The following is a 12,374-nucleotide window of genomic DNA, read 5'->3' on the forward strand; positions in this document are numbered from 1 at the left end:
ACCACTTGCTGGTGATTTCTGCACAAATACAGTGCACTCTGGAGTTTATAACACACCATATGCACCGCATCCCTTGGACAATACTTACACTTTCATTAACTTTTCAGTAACTAGGACAGAGTTTACAAGTTCTGGTTTCTGTTCATCAATGAAACAAAATACAAATGCACTGGTACTGCAAAGCCCCTCTTTCAAATTAAAAATAAAAAGTTTCTTAAAAAGATAACATAAATCAATGAAACCGTTGTCCTCTTCCATGTTTGCTCTTGAGATGACTAGCAGAGCGCCTGAGAGCTTTCCTCTCTTGACGATGTTGCTTCTCAGCTTCCTGCTGTTTCTTCTGGTGCTCGGTCTAGAATGTTAAAAGTTAAAAAAAAAAAATAAATAAACAAACAACAAACCCTCAAGTTCTTGTAAAATTATGAACCACATCATTGTTCAAATACTTACATATCAAGTCAGAAATCCCCTAGGGAAATCTGGAAACGTTCCCAGAAATGGTCCCACATTATCTTATCCTAATTTACTTAATTTTACTGAAACAAACAGGTTTTATAAAATGTGGTCTTAGAATTTCATGAAAGTGTTTGCTATGTTGTAGACAATTCTAGAATCATTTCAAACATGACAATAAACAAAAATCTCTGCACCTGTGAATGTTTTTCCTCTTCATTAAAATTATACCAAAAGGAGTTAACTTGCATAATATACAGAGGGAAATGCTGTTACGGCTATAAATGTCTATTTTATTGGGAAGCCTGAGTGCTTGTCTTGAAAATAAGCATGAACTGGAACTAGCAGACTTGAACTATCCATGCTCAGGCAAGTGTCCATGTTATAAAATTCTTCAGCAATTAGAGTGATTTCAACAGCAGCACAGGTTAGCTGCATTAACAGTGCTAGAGTTACGGTAACTCAAACAGCTGCATCCCCACGGCATCAATAATTCTGTAATTAACAACACTTCTGTAATTCTGTAATTAACAACACATCAGCCCATTCTTCCCTGAACCCCCCATTAAAAAAAAAAAAAAAAAATATGTCCAATACTACTGTAAATACTTGAGCAATTTAGAATGTGTTTTTAATATTAATTTGCAGTGATATAGCACACTGAAATTGAAAAAACAAAACAGAACAGAACTTCACATTGTAGGAACCAATTAAAATCCCCTGAAAACTAAACTGCAAAATATCAATGGCAAAATTTCATTGCTGAATCTGCCAGGGGCAGCTGAACATCTGCGGGCTTGACTACAGCACAACAGCCCCAATCCCACTGACTTTACAAGGTCAAACGATATCAGTCTCATGGAAGCACAACTCTTTCCTGCTAAACCTTTCTACTTACTCCTATATACTCCTGCAAGTTAAGGTCGGGGCATCACAAACCAGAAGCTGATGATCAGAGTAATACAGAATTCTCTTTTGGCTTGTCTTTATCACAGAATCATAGAATTGCTCAGGCCTAAAAAGGAGCATCAAAACAAAGCACACTGCAAGGACTTCTTCCTAGCTCTCCCTATTTCTCAACACTTAATGTAGACAAATTTTTTCTTTTAATTAGACTTTTAAAATCTTTTAAATACAAACGAGCACAACTTCTGTATTTCACTAAAGCCACATCAGTTAACAGTTGATGCACATGATCAGCAATGAATTAAAAAACTCAAAGCTACTGCATATCTGATGGAATCCAAATCTTCACAAAGTTTATTGTTTACCAACAATTGCAAGAAACGATGTGACTCAGCCTTTTCTAATTTAAAGTGGCTATGAAAAAAACTGTGCTTTAGAAGTCCCGGAAAGCCTTTTTACACAGCTGCAAGACACTGACGTATCAGTTACAGCAGTTGGTAAAATGGTTATTCTGCAGAGGAATCTGTGGCCGATTTAGACATCAACAGACTTTAAATTCCAGAAATACAAGAATTGAAAGCAGATGAAGCAGTAAATGAACAAGTAAAGGAAGTAATGTAGAAATACCTCAATAAATTTGGCTTTTTAAAAATTTATTCAGGCACAGACAAAGTGATCAGTTTGATCTTTTTTTTTTTTTTTTGTGATGGTAGTTTTACTGATGAGAAGAATATTTGACAGCTGCTAAGAAATATATTTGGAAAGAAAAAAACCTTACTTGAAGAATTTTTTTTTTTCATTTTTAAGTGAAGTACATTTTATCAGCTGAAAAATTATCAATTAATATGGAATGCCAATCTTCAGCTTTCCAAATGTGTCTTTGGTTCTAGCAAAAAAGACCCCCAAACCTAGGCAGCAGGAGTAGCAGACGCACACACATTCCATTATAACTACACTATTTAATAATCAGCTGTCTGTGACCTACAAAATTCCTCAAGATAGGAAAGAAAAACCCTTTAGGAAAGGCAGATGGGCAGCAGTCAACCACACACTTCAAATGGAATTTGGCAAACACAAGATCAGAGCTCATTCTCATGATCTGCGTCACACAAGTTCAATGATAAAAGTGGATGGGAGCCCTGTTTTAATCATGCTGAGACCCAGCAGCATTATCAGTCAGGAGAAAGCCTGTCACCTACAGCATCCCAATTGTGCCAGGACCTGCAAACCAAAATCTGATTAGTCCTGGCACTGATGTCAGCTAAGGTCACAAGCTTTTGATGACATATCTCTGCAAATAAACTACTAAAATATGGAAGCCAGTATTTTCCACTGGAACGTAAGATTTTACGAGTGCTTCCTGGCTTATAAGGGTATAAACACACAGAGTACTACCGGAGGCTTTCGTTCTCTTGGTGAGAAGCAGAAGCATTGGCAGCACATGAAGGCATGAAGAGGGACATGTGTTTGACTGATTTAAAGTTCCTGTTCCTTCGTGCTAAACCTAAAGATACCTTCTGCATCTCTTAAATGTATACATACGTATCTATGTATATCTCACCTTCTTTAATTTGAACGTAGCCTGTTTGCTGCCCACTGTCGTATCAGATACGTTGAGTGTGCCAAGTTTTTCTTCAAGCTTTAAACGATCTCCGAGAGTTTTCCTGCAGAGAACAATTAACATTAGTCTCTACTCTTGCCATCTTCTTACCATGAGAACTTCCAGTAATGCAGTCAAAATGAATCTTAGTCTCCCTGAAGCCCTTCAACCCTTCAATGCCATATGTCTAAAAATTAAATCACCAATGAACAGAGAAGAAATACAAGTTCCAATTACTCCCTCCAGATACTGCTTACATAAATTTAAACAATGTTTCTACTGAAAAGCTCATTGTCTTTTCTTCTAAAAAAGCATCAGGCCTCCAGCTGAGAAGGAGACCACACCCCACTATTGCTATACTTTTCCAAGACATTTTAGAAGAAGTCAGGTATATTCAGCTGCAGTAACAGATAAAAGCACGCACACAAAAATACTTAAGGCAAGATCGATCCAGTTTAGCTGGTATCTTAGAATTCCTAGCTTAAGAAACACTTCTGAAGGAAGGAATTAATCTTGACTATATGTTAGAATTAATCAGAGAAAGAATCATCACTTCACCATCAACAGCTAAACAATCCAATTAGAAATGATTATTCAGACACTGTGTCCCACAACAGTATAACTGAAATAGTTTTGCAAGTAGGAGACACACAGACAAGTGGGTCTGAGAACTGAAGAGAGAACCTGACCCCACAGCAGTGCCACACACTTCCCTGAAGTAGAAGGTGGAAAATAAATCATCATAAAAATACACACGAGTAGCAGCCACCAAAGTCAATGGATTTTCTATGGATGAAAGACTCACACAGTGTGCTCTACACACAGAGCCTCTGAAGTCTGCAGAATTTTGGTTAATAAGCCATTTATGCAACAGTCTCTTCAGATTAACAGTGAAAAATTACTGTCGAGAATTACTTTATTTCTCATGACTAGGTACTTTGATTGTATGTCTTTTTCTGTAGTATATTTTTCATTGCCTACATGTAAAAACTTGTTCCATCTGTGCAAATCAGGAAGACAAGCTAAGCCTTAGAGCTAACTATGGCAGAAGATCAGTCACTGACATTGTGGTGGGATTTCTACATCCAAGCGAAGTTCCACTTTTCTCCCCTTTGAAAGCGAGTTGGAGAAATATGGCTTCTACCCAGCAATTATTTGGCATGACTGCCCAGACACTGCTTCAGTCAGGAGAAAAACTGAAAGGAGGAAGAGGGTTTAAGTTTGGGATTTTACTGAGTAAGCACAGATATGGCCATATTTATCTGAAAATGCACGGATCCCAAGTGACAGTGAATCACACACACCGATACACGCAAGCTTAGCACTGCTAGGAGCTCTTTAAAATCATTCTCAACAAATAGATTCCATTGATACATTAAGAGTGTTATCAAAAGCAATCTCTCCTGCCTTTGGTTAAATGAAAACTGACCAGGTGCTTCTTTTCCTCTTTACAAAACAACGGAGAAGAGTCTCTCACGACTTCCTGCTACTGCACTTAAGCAATGCTTAGGAAAGCCAGCTATGTTTGTTGGCTTCTGTTGACTTTCCTGCATTGATCTATACTTGACTGAGTAGGATTACTTCAGTTTGTCATTTTTGTGGGCTACAACTTCAATGACAACCATTCTGAAGGGATATCAAGAAAATCAAAAAAGCTCTGCAGACCCTGATTAAAAACAACCCTCTCTCCTTTTATGTATTCCTTTCAAGTTGCTGTGCAAGGAAACTATATGTTAAGTAAACAAAGAAAAATTCTGCATCTTTACTAATACGTTCAGCAGGTTTTCGTATGTAAGCATAAGAACACAAAAGGGGGAAGAGAAATGTAGACAGATTTGAGACAAGGTATTTGTTATGATCGCAAATAAGTTTGGCAGCTTTCCTGCACAGAGCGCTGCATAGACTGCTGGTCTGCTAAGAAATTTATAGTATGCACCACCACTTCAGAAGTTGGGCTTGGAGCCCTGCTGAGTCAGGAGCATGTCAAAAGAAACACCCAGTTTTATGTAAGTCATAAACTGTTTCCTCAGGTAGAACATTATATGATTAGAGAAAAAAGAACACCTAGCCATTAAGTGCGTAGCGAAGGTATTAAGGCGCTTAATTATATTGGTCACAGACCATCATTCCATAGCTTGAATAAATCAAATCAAAGACAAACATGCCAGCCCCACCAGACTGTACATGCCACTACAGTCCTTCCAATTTTCAGCACACTAGCTGAATTAATTATTTTTATGCTGACTATTATCACTGAGGAAGGCCAGCAGAAAACACATTTAAGTATTTTTCATAAAATTCAGCTGTGTAAAAATGCTTACCAAACAAGTTAGGTCACAACACAGACTAAATCATTAGGATTCTGTAATCATATCAGTATAACCGGCTGTAATTTTAAAGTTTGCTCCCTGAATTTGAGGAACACCGAGCTTATACTGTCAGAACAATGCCTGGATGAACACAAATGGGATCACTTCTTGCTTAGGCTAAAAACCCCAAAAAGTCAAGTCTCATCTGTGAATCTAGTGCAGAGAGTGCATGCAACCTGAGCAACCCTAATGACACGTCACCCCTCAAAAAATATTCTGCATGGAACTAACAGCGAGACTTAAGGCAGATTCTCTCATCCCTCAAGCAGTCTTTCATAAGTCTTTCCATGGTTTATGACATCACTGATATTCCTCCATCTCCTGGACAGGACTCTGGTATTTGATTTCATTTTTTCCTAGCTGAAGCAAGAATTTTTCTTCCCCTAAACTACAGATTAAAGATTTCACCCCTTTCTGTGTCACACTCTTTAAAAACACTTTTTTCTAAATGTTTCTCTTCTCTAAAGCTGTCTTGGCTTACTTGCCTAAATTTCAGTATGCTTTTTCACGTTCAAGTGTCCCATATTTTGAGCAAAATGAACTCTTAATATTTCAATTTGAGAGTCCTTGAAAATTTCACTTAGAGGTCATAACTAAATTTGTGTGAAAGAACAGCAGGCAAGCAGGCTGCAGCCATCCTGCCTTGAAAAGGAACTATTTCAGTGACAAAGAGAACACAAGGCCACTTGACCACTTTGACCATTTGTTACAGGCTCCTTTCACGTCACACTTTTTATAGGACAATTCCAGTTAAAAATTTGTTTGGTTAAGGGAAAGGCTGTATTTTTATCACGTGTTTCTTTATGTATCTCCAGAAGATGGCTATCATGACGCATCTAAGCTGCATTGGCAGTTATTCATGACATAAAAAAACCATCCCTATATTATTCTTTCTTTTTTTCTTTGAATGTATTATTCCATTCGAAGTGAAAAAAAGTAATGGCAATTACAAGATCCATCTACACCAACAGCATGTTTCCAACACTACTTAAAATTCTGCCCTGCATCCAATGCACTGAGAAAAATTGTCCCTCAGTGTTCTAATAGTAGAGTCTGCTCTCAAAATAACAAAAGGCTACTAAACCTCATCTTCCAAAGGCCTAAACTCACTTCTGAGAAAAAATACCAGTGAGATTTACAGGCATTATTAAGCACCTCAAAGCCAAGTCTTCCCAAATCTAAAAGATAAGTGTGCCCTTTACACAGCACAATTTTTTCTTTTACCATCTGGAACCTACTTCAGATAGGGACTAATCATGCAGCATTCCCAAGCCTTTCAAAGGATTCTATAGGCAGTATTTTACATTCAGACTGTCAATCTCATACTGACACCAGTGGAGAAATATAACCAGTCTCAGAGACATCACTGCTATTATTTGTGTGAGCAGCAGTTTGCCAACAATGAGTAATGGATCCTCAAATCTGGCTGAGAATATTAACCTCTTACTCATCTCATTCACATTGTCTCTCTGGCATACTTGAAATGTTGTATTTGTTTAAGAACAAAACAGAGCTTTCAACGACTGTGTCCCCCTAAGTCATATCCCTGAATCACCAGATGTGGCTTTATTAGTGCTTCCAAGGCTATCATGCTAACTAATGAAAACGCCACTGGCTTGTGTCATAGAGAAATATTTGAGAATCTTTCACCCTCCGCTGTTAAAGTAGGAACATTTGTCTTACTTCATTAACTTTTGTTTTTTGGCAGAGTCTTTGAAGCTTCTGAATTCCTCTCCTTCTTTAATCTCAAAAAACTGAGGTTTTAGTAATGTTTGCTGATCCTCCTTGAACCTTTCCTGCCGCTTTACTTTTTCCTCTTGGCGCAGAAGCTTGCGCTGTTTCCTGACCTCTTCAACCCAACCTTTTTCATCATCTGAACTCTCAGAACTTTCTGCATCACTTGGTTTTCCTTCTGGTTCTTCCTCCTCTTCCTGCAGACAAAAATAGCATAAAATAAGAAATCATCAACTAATTTTCTTTTCGAACCATTCCTGCAATTAGACTGACAGATTTTATACAGATACAGTTGAAGAGATACACAGTTTGAATGAAAGCACTATCAGCTAATGCAGCAATGAAAAATAATAAAATTATCTCCGCCTACACATCGTATGTCCTTCAAACCTACACTGATGTAGGCATACATCTGAAAATTAGGATAATATTATAAATCACATCTACGTAGTGCAGCTGATAAGAGAGACTTGCATTGCTTCCTTCTTTCAGGATGAAAAATCTGAAAATCTGAAACAAAGAAATATACTGCTTTTTCCCAGTCCAAAAAGAGAATATTTTACCTGTTCTCTTGCTTCCTGCTCCTGTAAGAGCTTAAGTTTCTTCTTTCTTTTCTCACTTATCTTAGAAACAAGTGGGTTAAGTAGCCTAAATTCTTCACTCTGCTCATCTACCTGGAAATCAGGATTCTCAAACATGACCTTAAAACGATCATCTTTGAGAAGGCTAGGCAGATTCTGGAAAAGAAACGAAGCATCAGTTAGTTATAAAATTCCAAAACAGACATTGGTAAAAATATGTCACACCTTTTCAATTAAGCAAAGTTCAAAAGCAGTATGTGTCAGTTATTTTGTCCATCCAGGTCATATAAATTGAAATTTTTTGTTATATCGTTATGTATTCTATTACTTTCACAAACATCAAATAAATATCATTCTAAGCTTCCTGTAGGCAGGACAGGCTTTTATGCACACTACAGACACCTTGAATACACAATTACTGGTATTTCTGAATTAATGTTTCTCATACATTCAGCCAGATAGTCTGGAGACATGCTGGTATCTATTGACTAATCAGCAGTACCGCTGAGTACAAATATTCTGCCTGGATGAGAATGACTTTACAACACATAAAACAAATTATCAGGGTAAACGCTTCTTTATGCAATGCTACTGCTGTTTTACTGTAAATACATAAAAGTGTTTCTATACATCTTATGACAGTTTCTTCACTGTCCTCACATACGGAAAGGAAAAAGCAGTTTCATTCATGCTGAAGAAAAAAAAATATGAACCCAGTATAAATGAGGTGAATTAAGAACAGATCAAACTACAACTTCAGCTCATACAAATACTGGCTGTCATTGTTTCAAATCACTAAATACACACATTTTACAATAAAAGCTTATCTTTTAATATTACCAAACTTATATCCCATTCAACCCACACTAGCACTAGATTTTCATTTTTATCTATCAAGTGGGGAAAAAGGATAGAGAAAACAAGTGTAAATTTCAAATGTGGAAGTTGTTGCGAAAGTATGACCTGCAGTTTCATTTGGAAGCTGAAAATTCAATCAGTCCCACAGTCACAAATAATCAGAACATGCATCTTTATGTACTCTTTTTAATCTATGTAAAGATGCAATGTGTTCCTGGGCAAATCACCCCCCACATAAGGTACTCATTTCAACACAGGCTTAGAAAGCTGAAATTTAAGGTTTTAATACCACCCACTTTTTCAGTAGTTCATACTTCCCACTGTATCAACTGGTTTCATTACATGCCACACAAAGCTAATACCTGCCTGCTGTGAATGCAGCACACCTGTGAGAATGAGCACCTAGAAAATGCTACCTATATAAAGAACCTGGACTCTGCTAATATAAAGAGGCTGGTAAGACAAACTTCTGCTGTGCCATCTGCTCCCATTAGAAACTAAACATTAATGACTTTTTTCCTTTATGCTAATTCCAAGATAAAAATGGATTACTTCAACATCAGTAAAATTTTCTGTTGCATAAGAATGAGCTATTTTAGCTACTTTATATACAGTTGACTACATTTTATAAAGAAAGAAAGGCAATTATACTGAAATACAACTTCAGGCAGCCTCCTGCTCCTCGTTTATACCCATTACATCTATCTTGTCACGGTTACCACCAAAATGCTAACAAATGAAAAAAAAATGCTTTTTTTTTTTTTCTTTTTAATTGAAAAACTTCGGTATTGATTTTGTATTCAACTAGCTTCTGGACCCCTACAAAGCTCATTATCATCTTCAACAGCAGGTATTTCAAAATTTGCAATATAGATGACAATGTTACTGAAGGGCCTTTCTAGGTCTTTAGTTATAGAAGCCAATCTTACAGTCACCCAGTAGGGTAAGTTATTTATGAGACAAGAAAGAATGGATTTTTGAATCTTTTGGGCCAGAAAACAGCAAGTCAGTAACTGTAAGCATTACCATTTCTGCATTCCAGGTTAGAGAAGCACCTAAAACAGACGCTCACCTTTTGTTTCCTTTTTCTAGTAGCCTGTTGTTCCTCTCCTTCTTCTTCAATCAGTTTGAGGGCAAGCTCTTTATTGACCTTGGGAAGTTTCTAAAGAATATACATGGAATGCTGGTATAAATAGAATACTGATATAGAAAACAGTATTGTGCTTATATATCTCCTTTGAGAGTACACATTTTAATGAAATAAGGTGTTTAGGTTAAAGACAAGCAGAAACAAAAAGTTTTATCACCAGGTTACCTGCTCAAGCAGCAGAGTCACTCATCTGTGGGATTGATATGCATAAGAATTTTATGGCTCCAATCAAAAGTTTGATAAATTAAAGCTAAGTTTACTTTTTGTCTCTGATGATAAACAAAATCAAGTCCTAAGTAATTACACCTCTAAGATACACTTAGGAATACATCACTCTATGAATATGTTTTCAGAAGCATATTCATTTACCTTCAGCTGAACTCTCTGTGCACGTGTTTCTTCTATTTTCTGTCTTATTTTCTCTCTTCTGTATTCTTCATAAGCAAAAGGGTTGGCCATCATTTTTGCCTTTGATTAAGCAGAAGAAAGTAAAAAGAACATCATTAATACAGGATGCAGTCCTGTTTGTGGGGAGAAACATATTTTATTGTTAATAGTGAAAGTTTACAAGCATCATCCTCTTTTACCTTATGGTAAAGCCTTATGTCCATGAAAAAGCCATGCATATATGCTCTGAGCAACGATGATCCAATGAGATGAGCAAGGCCTGGGAAAAAATTACAGAGGATTTCAAAGAGCTTTCATGGATAAAGAACTATTCCAAGCTAGCCACTTCACTTACTCAGTTCAAGACAAACAAGAACTGCTGACGCGATGCATCAATCTCTAACAGTCACACCCAGTACATCAAGACTAAGTTAAACAACAACAAAAAAATCAGACAGCAAGAAATCTAAGCTACTTCAGAGCAACAGAATCAGTATTTCTTACATGTTACGCTTTTTAAAGATGCCTACAAGCACTGCAAACCATACCCACTTTATAAAGAAAAACTAAGAAATTTTTTAACAGAAAGTCTATACATGTTTGACAATCACTTTTTTTACTGTGGCATAGAGACGTTTTGATTCAGAGAATTTTGCCTTAGGTCACTATCTTTGAAGAATCAACATGGTGAAAGAAATACAGTACCATAACAGATCATAAAACTATCACCCCAGGCCTTAACCTGAGAGTAAGAACCAAAATACTTCAAGAGTTTTCAAATTTTCCTTCCACGTATCTTCTTAGAAATTCAAAACCGAGAAAAAAGAAATCTTTTATAACAAACCAAAGAACAAAAGGTCATCAGTCTGCTATATTAATAACCAAGATGACTGGAAGAAACTACTGCCAATGAATTTTGAATGGTTCCCCAACATTTCTCACTGATAGGTCACATACGAACTACAAAACTTATAAATGTGTAAATGATAAACAAACAAACAAACAAGGCAAACAAAAAAAACCTGAGCAAAGATGTCAACTAACAAGGAGATTCAAATGTTTTACCTAAATTTTCAAGGTCTTTTCTGGTTACAAATTTGTAGTCATCATAAACTGTGCTCTCTGGGTTCTCTTCCAGCTCTTCAGTCAAGTTGTCCAAGAAAGAACACCATTTAGGGGCAGGTCCCAAAACCTGTGGATATCACAGTTACAAAACTGCATATTTTTACACACACACAAAAAAATAAAAAATAAAAAGCCTACAGTTACATTCTCAGCTACTTTGCTGTAATAAATGAATCCCTCTGAAGTCAAATAAACCTTAAGAACAACAGCAGTTAAACCTACTGCATGCATTATCAATAAGGAGTACAACTGATTATGTGTTAATTTAACAGAGGTCATTTATTTGAGATCAACAATATAGAGACCTTAAGTGTTCCATGTGATCCTAGTCTGACCAAGTAATTTATTAAAAGCTCAGAGCTAAACGTTACAAATACAATTGAGAAGGTAACTAAGGGCAGTAGGTATCAGCTAATCTGTAAAGCACAGCTGGATCGTAAACTCATTACTTCACTACATAATCATGTCAAATCCTATTCTGCCCTATTTACTTTAATTAAAACAGAACACCACAGGTATATTTAATGTACTTTTATTCAAGGAAAATTCAGACTGTGTGAAAAATAATGGGGAATACTGAAAAACAAAACTTGCATATTTCCGCCATGAGGCAAAGGAATTATTTGAACAATATTATGTGGCACCATCAACTTACTTTTCCATATATGCTTCCCCAACTTCCCAAGTTAATCATTATCTCCCTTCACTTTTCCCTCCTGCTGTTCTGATTGAAATTCCACACTATCTTGATACACACAGGCATATTCAGCTGTTCCAATATTGTTATTTTAGTAGCTAAGCTAGCTGAATGGAAAAATCCAACACTACATTTTTCTCTCTAGAGCAAATCAGATGGTATTTTAGAACATAAAGAAATCAGTTATCTCCTAGAGAAGGACTCTGAATGAGACTTCCATTTTGTTTACTAAAAATTCACATGAAAAACTCCACACACACACACACACACACACACACACACACACACGTATATACAACATGGTTTCCCTAACAAGAGAAGGCAATCAGTAGGCATGTACTACATGTACTGTAGTAGTCTTCTACTAGAAATAGACTACTACAAGTCTATACAGATCTTTGAAGACAACTATAGACAAAAATTGTAAGCTTGTGTTCTAGACCATAACAATCTACTGATATTCTAGACTAAAGCTCTGGACAATAATACTCTGCAATACCATTGCCTTTGTATC

The 12,374-nt window shown here is 36.5% G+C and overlaps 1 protein-coding gene across 3 annotated transcripts in view; it reads right to left on the reverse strand.

Moving 5' to 3' along the window:
- Positions 1 to 232: 232 nt before the first annotated feature.
- NOL10 (nucleolar protein 10) overlaps positions 233 to 12,374 on the reverse strand; it is a gene marked incomplete at both ends in the record, with an annotated part of 46,363 nt that continues 34,221 nt past the window's right edge. For all 3 annotated transcript variants that reach the window (XM_079532821.1, XM_079532822.1, XM_079532820.1), the window contains 8 exons: positions 233 to 352; positions 2,921 to 3,023; positions 7,012 to 7,259; positions 7,626 to 7,799; positions 9,574 to 9,663; positions 10,021 to 10,119; positions 10,239 to 10,318; positions 11,104 to 11,230. In XM_079532821.1, coding sequence (XP_079388947.1) covers positions 233 to 352; positions 2,921 to 3,023; positions 7,012 to 7,259; positions 7,626 to 7,799; positions 9,574 to 9,663; positions 10,021 to 10,119; positions 10,239 to 10,318; positions 11,104 to 11,230 — 1,041 coding nt within the window. The remainder of the gene's footprint in view (positions 353 to 2,920; positions 3,024 to 7,011; positions 7,260 to 7,625; positions 7,800 to 9,573; positions 9,664 to 10,020; positions 10,120 to 10,238; positions 10,319 to 11,103; positions 11,231 to 12,374) is intronic.

The sequence above is a fragment of the Tetrao urogallus genome (assembly GCF_951394365.1).
Source record: "Tetrao urogallus genome assembly, chromosome: 2".
Lineage (NCBI taxonomy): Eukaryota > Metazoa > Chordata > Aves > Galliformes > Phasianidae > Tetrao > Tetrao urogallus.